Raw genomic sequence first — 13,229 nt, forward strand, 5'->3', positions numbered from 1 at the left:
TTGCCTTCCAAACTCAATTCTACGAGAAGCTCAAGATCCTAGCTTTTGCAACCAGTCCAAATCAATCCTACCTTTTTAGTAGGTGAAGGTTAGCATACACAAGTTCTTCTTTTTGTGTACCATACAAAAAGTTTTTTTTAACCTTTAGCAGCAGGTGAATCAGTTTTAAGTGTAATTCTAAATTGGCCCCAATTGAGGTGAATCAGTTTTAAGTGTAATTCTAAATTGGCCCCAATTGTTGTTTAATTCAAAGTACCTCCCTAAAACAACCCAATATTATATTTTAACCAAATTAATTTCTCCAATATATTTTTTATCAGCTGTTATCATTTACACTCTTCATTAGTTTTTCACCAAACAAGAACAAGAACAAGTCACCATGAACACTAAAACTGAGTTTCTTTTTTCTCTCTCACTAGTTCACTAGCATCCACCATTATTAGGTTTTGAGTTTCTTCTTTCTCTGGTTTCACTCACACCATCATTTGATTTTCCACTGAATCTACCCCTCTCTCTCTCATTTCTTTTGATTTTGCATCTGGATCTGCAATTCTTTCTATTCCTTTTTGAGATCTGGAATTTGTTTAGTTTGTTACAATATCAATTTGTCTTGGAATGTAATGGAAAGAAACAAAAGTGTTAAGAGATCCATCTGATTATTTTACTTATAAGTAAAAAATTGCAAATCGACTATGTTATTATTATTTTTTGGAAAGGATTTCTGTTTTAGCCTGTAGGTTGTGAACTTATTTTTATTTTCGATTCAAACAATAAAAGGATACTATTAAGTTCACTTCCCAGCTCATCTTCGCTGTTGATATTTATTTTATTTTTATTTAGCAAAAATATAGTAAAATGCATAGTATTGAAGGCAAATTTATGTGGAAAATAATGCCCAGAATTTTTTTAAGGAGAATAATGCTCAGAATTAATGCCTAAATTTCAATGGATGAAGTAAAAAATTGAAATGAAAGATGGTAAATTAATGTCCAAATACATGACATTTATTAATTAATAAATTGCAAGATATCAAAATCTATTTGGAGTAAATTTTGCCATCAAATGAGTAACAATTCAGCAAAATTTTAATTCATATTCAAAAAGCCGTAAATATAATTGCATATTATTTGGGGGTGATGTTGCAAATACACACATTGTATCACATAACCTACTAAAGAGGTAACCCTTCTTTAATCTTGGCCATTGAATAAAATAAGAATAAATCAATGGTGAAAAAACCATTTTAGTATGATACACAAAAAGAGTTACTTGTGTAGGTTAAATATCACATTTTTAGTAGGTTGTAAATTAAAGAACTAATTTTCTTCCTTAATTGCCCTCACTTCATGTCTATAATTTCCTGCAGATCTCCGGATCAGAAAGCCCAACATAATTATTAGGTTTTAAATGACATAGGTTTCTTTACCAGAAAAGATAATATACATTTTCCCCTTCTAAAAATATCCAACATAAAAAATAAATTATTCAAAACAAAATATTTTAAATTTAAAATAAATATTAACATAAAAACATCTCTTCTAAATTTCTAAATATTTGTTTTTGGTACAAACGTCTCTTCTAATTTTATTAGGCAATATTTTATTTAATAAATTAACATTAAAATATCAAAGATACAAAAGATAAATTATAAAACAGAAAAGATATTTTTTATTTAATACATACATTTTTTAAACAAGTATTTAAATACATACATGAAAACCCATTTTGGTAATTATACATGCAAAATTAATTTTGGCACAAACTATCCAAACAACATAAATTAGTAAAAATCACTTAATGGTAATGCATCCAAACATAAATCAATTCACATCCAACTCACTTTTAACTAAACTCAATTCCCTCAAACTCAATTTTATCAAAATCAATTATCGCCACCGCCAAACCAAACACACACTACACCTATGACATGTGAGCATTTTACTTAAGGAGTGTAAGCAATTTGTCATGTATCGATCATGATGTGTGCCATATAGTCCAACTATGATCATCTAAATAAAAGTTCCAATTAGGGAAATGATTAATGTCGCGAGAGTATGATCCGAAAAAACCCACGAAATAACGTGTTAAATAGAAATTACATGAGACATTCAAATATCAAATAATAAAGATGAACCAATTCAGGGGTGATTGAATTAACATAAAAATTTACAAAATACTTGAAATACTAAATTAGTGGAGAAGGTCCCCAAAAAAAAAAAGAATGAAATTGTGATTGTAAAAGAAAAAAAAGATATGAAAGGGTCCTTCGTGATATATTCACGAGAATCATAGTTTTAAAAATCGGACCGGTCATCGACTCGGTAAGGTCATTGGGTCACTGGATCATTGGTCGAACCAGGTCAATGGTTGAACCGCATGAGTGAATCAGATTAAATCGGTTGACTCGTTCATATGACTCGACTTTAAAAAAAATACATATAAATATTAAACCAGATTGAACTAGATGACTCGGCGTAAAAAAACATATAACATTTATAAAAATTCAAAAAAATTACTAGACAAATAACATAATTTTATTTAAAGGAGAAAATAAGTTTGGAGTTTAGAGTAAGAAGATCATATTGATATTAAATATTTTAAATAAAAACTTTCAAAAAAGTATTCTAATTTAAAAATGAATGACGAGTATTCTAGTTTGGAGTTTATAAGTGTAAAAATATAATTTTTAGATTATTATTTAATGTTTTTATAAGACTATTAAATTATTAATAGAAACAAAAGCCAAACACTTTGTATAAATAAAAATTGGCAAGGCCACTACTATGAAAAAGACCAACATTCATTTTAAAAAAAAGGTCTTTTGTGTTTTCAAAAATAAAATAAAATAAAATAAAAAGGCATTTGTCAAAAAATATATAATAATGAAATAAAGAAGGTCAAAATAAGAGTAAACAAAAAAAAAAAACATAACAAAAGCCAATATAAAAGGGAAGCAACTGAGAAAACCCTACTTTTTCTTATAACATTTGCAGCGCCACTGTCCATCTCTTCCTCCCATCTCATATGTTGATTATTTGTCATTTTTTAAGTTTCACTTAAACTAGTCTAACCCATCTCACCTCCTCTAATATTTTGGACTAAGTTCCACCCATTAAATTTCTGGTGTTATTAAACAAATTTACACAACTGCTTCTTTGTTTTATCCCTTCTTCAGATCTACAGCAGACCATCTTTCCTGTCTCACTTTCTTCATTTTTAATTTCAAATCTAAGATTTACGCATTGACCCAGTCTGGTTCAGAAAACCGACCAAGTCACCGATTCTGACCGGTTTAGACCGAGTCATACCGGTTCACACCGGTTTGAGTGCATGTCCGATCCATCATGCAACTCGAACCGGATATGCCACCGGTTCGACCGGCCAGTCCGGTCCGGGTTTTAAAACTATGACGAGAATGGTTGTCGCAATATAGCACTACTCTTTCAACTATGATTGTTAATTAATACTTACGTGATTCATGAATATTGTCACACCCGCTCATCATATTCAACCTTCAAATATGATAGTCGAAATCAAACAAAATATATTGTGATTTTAACCACAAGAAAGTTTGAATGTTGATCTTCTCTGATAAGGCGACAAGACGAGTGTAACGCCCCGATATTTTATACATATAATTTTAAATAAATATTTCTCAACAATTTATTTTATGTGTGAAAATTTTAAGAAAATCTTAACATTACTCTACTTTTGTTAAATGAACTAGAATGTTATTCCATCTATTGCATTTTTATTTGTAATTTATTCTAAAGCTCCTTTTTGTCTTATATTTATTAGTTTTTTATTTTATTTTGACATGGTCATATTAGTTAAAGCTGCACGTTTTTTAGCCTAATTGCTCGGTCAAATATGTAACCTGCACCTATATGTTGGTCACGTCTCAGTCCCCTCCTCTGATCCTCTCCTAATTTAACATTCCCTGCCTTTTGTAGAAAATAATAGAAGAACAAAAGAAAGAAAACATTTTCGTTTTTATCAAACTTGCCACCATAGAATTACGACTGCACCTTCATTCATCGTTCGATCACGCTATTTTTTGGAAAGCATGATCACAACAGATGATTCTTCATTTTCAATGGTCCAATCATCAAAATGATGTCTGAAGCAAGAGAAATCGTGTCTGCATCATAGCTATGAGTTGAGGCTTAGAGTTGTGGCGACTTAGGAATGAAAGCACACAAGGTAAGTGCTTTTTCCCATACGTCCATACTAAGTATTAGGATGATGTTGTGAATTAGAAGTAGAAATTCTTGTCTCTTGAAAAGATAAACAATTCAAATATATATTTACATGGTAAAGTTTTTATTTTTTTTGTCAAATAGCATAGTGGTTGGAGCTCATGGAGAAGTGAGGTGTCTGTAAACTTTAATCATCTATAAAAGTGATTATCTTTATTTATGTTTTATATGATGGTTGTATATGAGAATGTGATGTGGAATGATATATTTTATTTTATTTCATTCTGATTTATATGTTTATGTGTTGTTGGAAAAAGAAATGTTACATTTTTTATGAATTAAAAAGAAAAGAGGAAGATGAAAATGTGAGTTTATTTGATTGAGAAGTTTTGATGTGTTATAAGTTAAATAGATAATATAAGTTAAATTTTATAAGTTAAATAATGATGTGTTAATATTTGATTGTGTGTTGCCTAAGTGGCGGGTATCTTATTTGACTTTGTAATTACCTAAGTGGTGGGATTTAACTTTCATTTTCATCATCATGACATTGCATATGCATATAAGTGTGGTGCCTTAGTGGCTGGTTAAAATCATATCTCTTTGTGGTGCCTTAGTGGTAGGTTGATTATATCCGATTTATATAGTTACAAGAGCATGCATGTTACGCATAATTGCATTGAATCTTTTATATATTTGTGATTGATAATTGAGTAAACTCTTTTATTCCAAAAGAAATGTGCGTGAACTTTTTCTTAAAGTGCGTGAATTTTTTTAAAAAAGTGTGTGACTTGGTTGTATCTCTCTTATTTCTTTTTGATTGAGAAGTTTTGATATTATCTATTTCGTGACATTATTTCTTGTGCTTTGAGTATGAACTAATTTGGATAATTAATATAATGTTGTAGGTACGAAGGAATGAAATATGAAGTTGTTTTGTGATGGAAGCGTACTCGGAGACAAAAATTGGATTTTATCATATTATAATTTTTAAAATATTTTTGAACTCTATTATTGTCTCTGTTGAGAAAGAATCAATTTTAAAGAGTAATTTTTTATTAATTCATTTTTATAGTTTATCTTTCTATTACTTTCCTTCTAATAGTTATTTTAAAAAAATAAATGGCCTCATATTTTCTCAGCAAAAGTATTTTTAAGTAATGTCTTTGACCAAAATTCGAGATGTTACAATGAGAGAACTTATTATTAAAAATCATGTCACTGTGATCCTTCCAAATAGTGAAAAGCGCATAAACCCAAATTGTAACGCCTCCGCTTGGTGGACATGTAACGCTCAAGGCTGGTGACGGGGGGAGTGGTACGTCTCCTGTAAGCTTCTAGGCAAAACTAAATCACATCGGAGTGAGAGGGATCCTGAGACTGTACATATATGGGACTGCATGATTGAAGGAAGACTTATAAGAATTGTATGATACTACCTATATCAACAAGACGCATCTTCTTTTCAGTAACCCAAATCATAAGAACTTCACAATTATGCATGTTTGACATAGAGCAATTTTGGGATGGAAGACCTTCTGAAAAGTTTTTCGAAAAGCGTGTAAGGGATGACAGAACACGCTGAAAAGACTCGTGTTTATTTGTGGGGTTAGTCGGTAATCCTAAAAGCTGGGATGTTACACAAACAATATTAAATGTTGAGTGAGAATTTTTGGAAAATCTCTCCTTACCCACCGAACTGAAAAGAATGATTCCGTAAATTCTCATGCGAAACAAAAGAAACACCAGGTCAATCTCAAATTGTATACCAAAGTCTTCCATAAAAATTGCATTGAAAAAAATAAGTGATCCCGGTCTTCCACATAGTCACATCCAGCTGAACAAGAAACCTATGTATCCGTCAAAATATGGCGCCTAAGCAAGTTGTCATAAGTTGCAAGTCTATTTAGAAATAGCATCCGTATAAAATGTTGACTTTGAGCGGAATAGTTTTAATCCATAAAACATGATTACGCCCATCAGTAACAACCTATTCAGCCGCTGTCAAATAATTGTATGCACTTTTGACTGTGTACCACACAAGTTAATTTTGACATTAGATATATCTTAGGGACGTCCCCATAGTGGCTAGTTGTTAGGACATTTTATGTGGGTGTCTAGGTTCGATTTCAGATAGGATTGACCATACCAAATTAAGGACTCCGTTAAAATATTAAAAATAAACTGTATTTAATAAGTAAAAAATAAATTTTTTAGAAAAAATCATCATCTACTTAAATTATAAGTAACACTGATGGCATACCAAATACTGTACTTGTTACTAATGTAAAAAAAAGTGTCAGTTTCTAATCAATAACATCAAAATAAAACTTAAACCTAATATCATTATAAATCTTCTAACAACCTAAAAGAGCTAGCCATCAATGTCAGATTTATGTTTCAATTTTGTTATATCAATTATTATTATTATTTTCAAAATAAGATTAAAATAAGTTTTTTTTAAACAGTGTCAAATATTGTTGTTACGAGAAATGATATGAACACTCTATTTCTAAATACTTTCTTTGACATTCACTGTCTTATTGGGTGAAACTCATGTGGGTTTTACCATTTCATGTGAGAGTCATTTTCAAAGCGTGAGATTCACATGAGTTTCATCCAATAAAAGAGTTGGTGTTAAGAGTGTGTGTTAAGAGTTGGTCTCATTTGGGGAACCAAAAAATACATTTGGGGTTTAACTTAGTTGGTAGAGATATTACATATTATATGCAGTAGTCGGAGTTCGAACTTCTGACACTTTACTTCTCCATAATTAAATTGTGTGAGCTCTAGCCACTAAACCAATTGACAAAAAAAAAATACTAGTCTTGAATCTTAAAATATACTATGTGTAGATAAGGTTGAATTTAATATGAGTATTTTACACACTCCTAACGAGAGTTGAATAGAATCTTGCTGATTCGAAGAGTAGATAACAAATTCAAATTGAAATTATTGTCATAATTAATAATGTGTATTATTCTACCTCCTATAATTGCCATGTTGTTCCAAAATTTCATAAATTTTTTATAAGGGATTGATTGGTTAGGCATAGGTAGGCTGTATCTGTTGTGTAACATTTTTTAAAATCCTAGTCATCAATGGTCTCTTTCCTAAGTAGTATATAAAAAGCCACAAGTCATTTATCCCCTTTGTGCCATACCTCCCCACTTCTTCCTATTAGTGCCATTTTACTTCACGACTTATATCCAAATGAGTACTCTCCCTCAAACTCAGGGGCAAACAATTCAAGATGCATGGGACTGCAAGGGTCACCCTGCAGAAAGGTCCAAAACTGGTGGTTGGACATCATCTGCAATGATCTTAGGTACTTTATTTTTATTTTTTCTTCATATAATCTTGTTCAATTTTATTTTTTATAATTGTTTTATTCAAATTTTGGTGTTTACTAGTTTTGTGCTGTGTAATGTATAATATATTTCAGGAGTAGAAGCATGTGAGAGGTTAACAACAATGGGCATAGCTGTAAATTTGGTGACATATTTGACTGGAACTATGCATTTAGGAAATGCTTCCTCTGCTAACATAGTCACCAACTTCATGGGAACATGTTTTATGCTTTGTTTGCTTGGTGGTTTTGTAGCCGACACTTTTATTGGAAGGTTTGTGTTCAACCAATACTAGAAAGAAAATGAATTACTATATTCATTATTGAAGATGTATAATTTATTATACTATGTTTTATAGTATTCACTAGTAATATTTTTCAATACCTTCTTTGACAGATACCTCACCATAGCCATATTTGCAACTGTTGAAGCAATTGTAAGACATTTCTTCCTATACAATTAGAATAAAAAAATAATTAAATTAGAAATATTTGTTTTCTCTGTCTCTAAATTAAAAATTATTCTCCCTCAAAAAAATAAAATAATATTTATCAGACTTTACTTATCTCTAAGATAAATTATCGATTACGGGCAACCATTTTTTCTACAATCAAATTAGAAATATCTTTGATTTGCTTTCTCAAAGTGACCCCTTTTCATTTTCTTTATATTAAAATTTCACTCTTGGATCTTAATATAAAATTTGTTCATACTAGGGTGTTACAATCTTGACAATATCAACAATAATTCCAAGCCTACATCCACCAAAATGCACAAAAAGCAATCTCAAATCTTGTGAACCAGCAAACAACATTCAACTAACGGTTCTATACATAGCTCTATACGTGACTGCACTTGGAATAGGTGGATTGAAATCAAGTGTCTCCGGCTTTGGTTCAGACCAATTCGACGAAACAAACGAAGTCGAAAAAAATCACATGGTTAAATTCTTCAACTGGTTCTTCTTTTTCATAAGCATAGGTTCATTAACAGCAGTGACAATTCTTGTTTACATTCAAGATCATGTTGGAAGAGATTGGGGTTATGGAATGTGTGTTTGTGCTATTGTTGTTGCTCTTTGTGTGTTCTTATATGGAACAAAGAGGTATCGGTTTAAGAAACTTGCTGGTAGTCCTTTGACTCAGATTGCAGTGGTTTATGTGGCTGCTTGGAGGAAGAGGAACATGGAACTGCCATATGATTCCTCGTTGTTGTTTAATGTTGATGATATTGAAGATGAAATGTTGAGGAAGAAGAAGCAGGTGTTGCCACATAGCAAGCAATTTCGGTAAGAATTTAAATTTACTATAGCGTTCTTTGTGATGACATTTTTGCTGATAACCTAGTGACATTTTTTTTAATATATAATTTTTATTGTTTTGTTTGGATGATTTTATATGGTTCTATATACGTTTTTGGAATATATATGGTTACTAGTTGGAGTCAAATTCACTTATTTGATGTTCTTCGGTCCCATAATATAAATGATTTAGCAAGTAAATTGTTTTTTGACATGTAGTATGTCGTTTTGTAGTATCAATAAAATAAAATATTAACATTGTTAATTCATTTACGCTGGTCTAGGATCTGAGAGTGTGTTTCACCTCAAGATCTCAATCACCGAAAACTAAGGTACTACTTGAAGAACCGTTTGAACTAAGATACTGCGGCTAAGTATTACCTTTATAACAATTATTCAAGAATCAAGTAGGGTCATGGAATTAACTGCTGACAAGATTTTTTAACACTAATTATACACCTTTAGGTAAACTCTGATGTTAACCTCATTAATAAAAAAGATAGAATCACTAACTCAAGTTATTTAATAAGGATTCGCATGAAATTTCATTTAAAAATAAAATAATACTATTTTGTTCTTACTTCCAGGTATAGGTTAAATACTTAATTGGGCAATCAAAAGATTCTTTTCTACAAAGTTGATCTAAATTCTTCTCCTTGAGTCAGCAAATTTAAATTACTTTCCTTTCATGTCTTTTTCACATTGAGAGTCTATAGCTTTTTGCATTATTTTCCTTTCATATTTAGACAAGTTAGCATTGAAAAGTAACTTGTAATGGGCAAATAAATTATTGTGCCCGATTCAGAGAATTGAACCTATGTCAACTTCTATATAAATGCATTTTGGTATCACATCAGATTTGTCATAATCATAGTGAGTTATAGTAATTTTATAAAGTTATATTTTATAGTTTTTGCAAAATCACAATATCATGATTATGACAAAGTTATTATGGTACCAAACTAAACATATACATGTGAGTTTGTTTCTTGTTATGATACCTAAATATAATCTTTGAATTGGATACTTTTAGAAATGTCATTTGATTTGGTAGGAACATAAATAATTGAAGGAAGTGTGACATCTTCCGAAGAGAAAAGACTAGAATATGCAAAAAGTTCAATGGTGAGATGATGGCTAGCTACCCAAAACCGGAAACCTATAGTTGAGGGTGGGCGTAATTAATCATACCATTAGATATATGTCATTTTCTGCATACCAATAGCAATATATCCCCCCTTTCTCAAATTCATCATATTTTCTAACGAGCACATGTTCTTAGTTAGCCGATCAATCTTAATCAAATGACATGTATTTGACTTTGCCAACAGATCCAACACATGAAGTCTTAATCATATCAACTTGATTGGCAATCCACTTTCTCTCTCTTTATTACCTATAAAATCTAACTCAACTGTCGCAGTCGATGTTGCTTAGTTTAACATTTTCACTCGGGTTTAAATTCAGAATCTCACAATTGTGCGTGTGAGATTCAACGTATTTGTCTCAGTAAGTAAGGTAAAATCTCTGTTTTGTAGCTTCTTGGAATCACGACAACTTTGTCTCGGTAAATCTACCGACGCGCGTCTCTAACCACCTGATCACAGCTCTCATGTTCTTGTTTGTGTTGATTTTAATACCAATATTAATTGCTGTAATGTCGGTTGTAAAACTGAGAGGAATCAGAATCCATAGAATCACGAGGGGCAGGCCAATGGCAAGGCTGTATCCAATGGATTTTCACATTTCAATATTTGTCCTCCATTATATAGATTCTCTAATCCCCCTTAATTTGTCTCTCTCAGAAAGTTTCCTCTGTCACGGACATGGTTTGTGGTTTGTGCAACGCACATAGAAAAGTTCCACAATCCACACTATAATAAGTATATAATCTTTCTGTAGAAACAAACAAAATATACTCTTTCTGTAGCAAGAAAGAGTAATTTTCTTACCATATAGTAGTTGATTCTAGTCTATTATATTATCTATATTTATATTCATACAGCTATTATTTCTACAAAATTTAATATTTTTTCAATAGTTATTGAATTAATTGGACATTTTATTGAATGTGTGACACAGGTTCTTGGACAAGGCAGCAATCAAGGACCCAAAAACAGATGGTAATGAAATTAATGTGGTAAGGAAATGGTATCTATCAACCTTAACAGATGTTGAAGAAGTAAAATTGGTTTTAAGAATGTTACCAATATGGGCCACAACGATAATGTTTTGGACAGTATATGCACAAATGACCACATTCTCAGTATCACAAGCAACAACATTAAACCGTCACATAGGAAAATCATTTCAAATCCCACCAGCATCTCTAACTGCTTTCTTCATTGGTAGCATCCTCTTAACAATCCCAATTTATGATCGTGTCATTGTTCCCATAACAAGAAAAATCTTCAAAAACCCACAAGGACTAACACCTTTACAACGCATTGGTGTTGGTTTGGTTTTCTCAATTTTTGCAATGGTTGCAGCAGCACTCACGGAATTAAAACGTATGAGAATGGCACATTTGCATAATTTGACACACAATCCAAATTCGGAGATTCCAATGAGTGTGTTTTGGTTGATCCCACAATTCTTCTTTGTGGGGTCAGGTGAAGCATTTACTTATATAGGACAATTGGATTTTTTCTTAAGGGAATGTCCTAAAGGGATGAAGACTATGAGCACGGGTTTGTTTTTGAGTACATTGTCTTTGGGATTTTTCTTTAGCTCTTTATTGGTTACTTTGGTCCACAAGGTGACAAGTCAGCATAAGCCCTGGCTTGCTGATAATCTTAATGAGGCAAAGCTTTATAACTTTTATTGGCTTTTGGCTTTGTTGAGTGTTTTAAATTTGGTCATATACTTGCTTTGTGCTAATTGGTATGTTTATAAGGATAAAAGGCTTGCTGAGGAAGGCATAGAATTAGAGGAAGCAGATACAGCTTGCCATGCATAGGTTTCCTTGTTACTTTGTAATAACAACTAATAATATTAATATACACCTTTAAGTTTCCATTTAAGTATTATAATTTTTATTGACAATGTGTTGTTAATTTGAAAAGATAAATGTTTTTTTTACTCAAGAAATTATTATTGTTTATTGCTACTATTGACTATGATGAATTAGTATAGATAGCACTTCACATGTATATTTTTTCTCTTTCCTCTTTAACCTTTTCTTACATTGGTCATGTGACACACCTTAATTGGTCAATGTTATATAACATTGGTATCCCAATATTACACAAGTGTTATCCGAATTCACTATACCAACCATCGATTCAATAATGTGAATAATGAAAAAGACGAATGCTAACACACAGCATATTCTTTTCTATTTGTTGAAATTAACATGAATTCCACCAAATTATGTTGATCTTCTGAAAATTTGGTGGAACTTATATATTAATATTTTGACTAATTCATCAAGGTCTCAGAATCGATTCTTCGTAGTACCAAATTAGGTGGGTTAATTTAATTTTTTTTTAAAAAATTGAATAATAAAAAAATATATTGATAAGTGTGTGTTAGAATGTATTATTAACGAATAAATAATTAAGGACCAATTACCATACACGATGGAAGGGACGAAACATAGTCAAACTAATTTAATCATGTAGCCTAATTTTGGTGCTTGTGGTGATTAGGCGAGTCAGATTTGCTGGGTGTTTCGATTATTTATTTGTTTGACAATGTTGTTTTCTTACTAATTTAATCATGTTGATCTTGTGTGCTTGAGATTAGTACACATTTAAAAAAAAAAAAATAAGGATTGTATTTTACTTCTAGAACAAATTTGGTTCCTTCTTGCTAAACTGCACTTTTCGCCCCTTATGTTTTAAAATGTTGCAGTTTTGTCCTCTATTAAAAAAAATAGTAATTTTGGCCCCTTTCATCAAAAAATTGCTGAAAAGACGCCACGTGTCCTAAAAAAGGGGTCATAATCGCAACTTTGTAAAGATAAGGGGTCAAAAAGCATATTTCCCTTATGTTAGGAGGTCAAAAGAGCATATTTCCCTAAACATAGGGGGTCACTTTTGCCATTTTTTAATAGGGAGCCAAAATCGCAACATTTTGAAACTTAGAGGGCGAAAAGTGAAGTTTAGCCTAAAATAAATTAAATTCGACGCTGTATTGAATGACTAAAAATAAGAGGTGATTCTTATAATTTTTTTTTCTTTTTTAGTCCCTAAATTTAGGGTTGAAGTTTTTTTTGTCAAGTTGTCTAGTGGTCAACGCTCATACATTTTAAATATCGAGAAGTGATATGTCCCAATTCGAACTCCAACCCCCATGCATATAATATGTAATGTCGCTACCAACTAAGCTAAGTTTACGGGAGATGATTAAGGTTTCTAAAACACACATTTATCTCCA

The 13,229-nt window shown here is 31.3% G+C and overlaps 1 protein-coding gene and 1 long non-coding RNA gene across 2 annotated transcripts; both read left to right on the plus strand.

Annotated features, from left to right (window-relative positions):
* The first annotated feature begins 2,998 nt into the window (after positions 1-2,998).
* LOC112421223 (uncharacterized) lies at positions 2,999-5,271 on the plus strand. The gene is made up of 2 exons (XR_003011405.2): positions 2,999-4,203; positions 5,108-5,271. It is a non-coding gene; the product is annotated as an uncharacterized lncRNA (long non-coding RNA).
* A 2,070-nt stretch (positions 5,272-7,341) lies between these two features.
* Positions 7,342-11,887, plus strand: LOC11405546 (protein NRT1/ PTR FAMILY 6.3). Its single transcript, XM_003608704.4, has 5 exons — positions 7,342-7,527; positions 7,645-7,822; positions 7,946-7,985; positions 8,266-8,837; positions 10,932-11,887. Exons 1-5 carry the CDS (start codon positions 7,413-7,415, stop codon positions 11,806-11,808), a joined length of 1,782 nt encoding a protein of 593 aa, XP_003608752.1. The 5' UTR covers positions 7,342-7,412; the 3' UTR covers positions 11,809-11,887.
* Positions 11,888-13,229: the final 1,342 nt, after the last annotated feature.

This window comes from Medicago truncatula, chromosome 4, assembly GCF_003473485.1.
Source record: "Medicago truncatula cultivar Jemalong A17 chromosome 4, MtrunA17r5.0-ANR, whole genome shotgun sequence".
Classification (NCBI taxonomy): Eukaryota; Viridiplantae; Streptophyta; class Magnoliopsida; order Fabales; family Fabaceae; genus Medicago; species Medicago truncatula.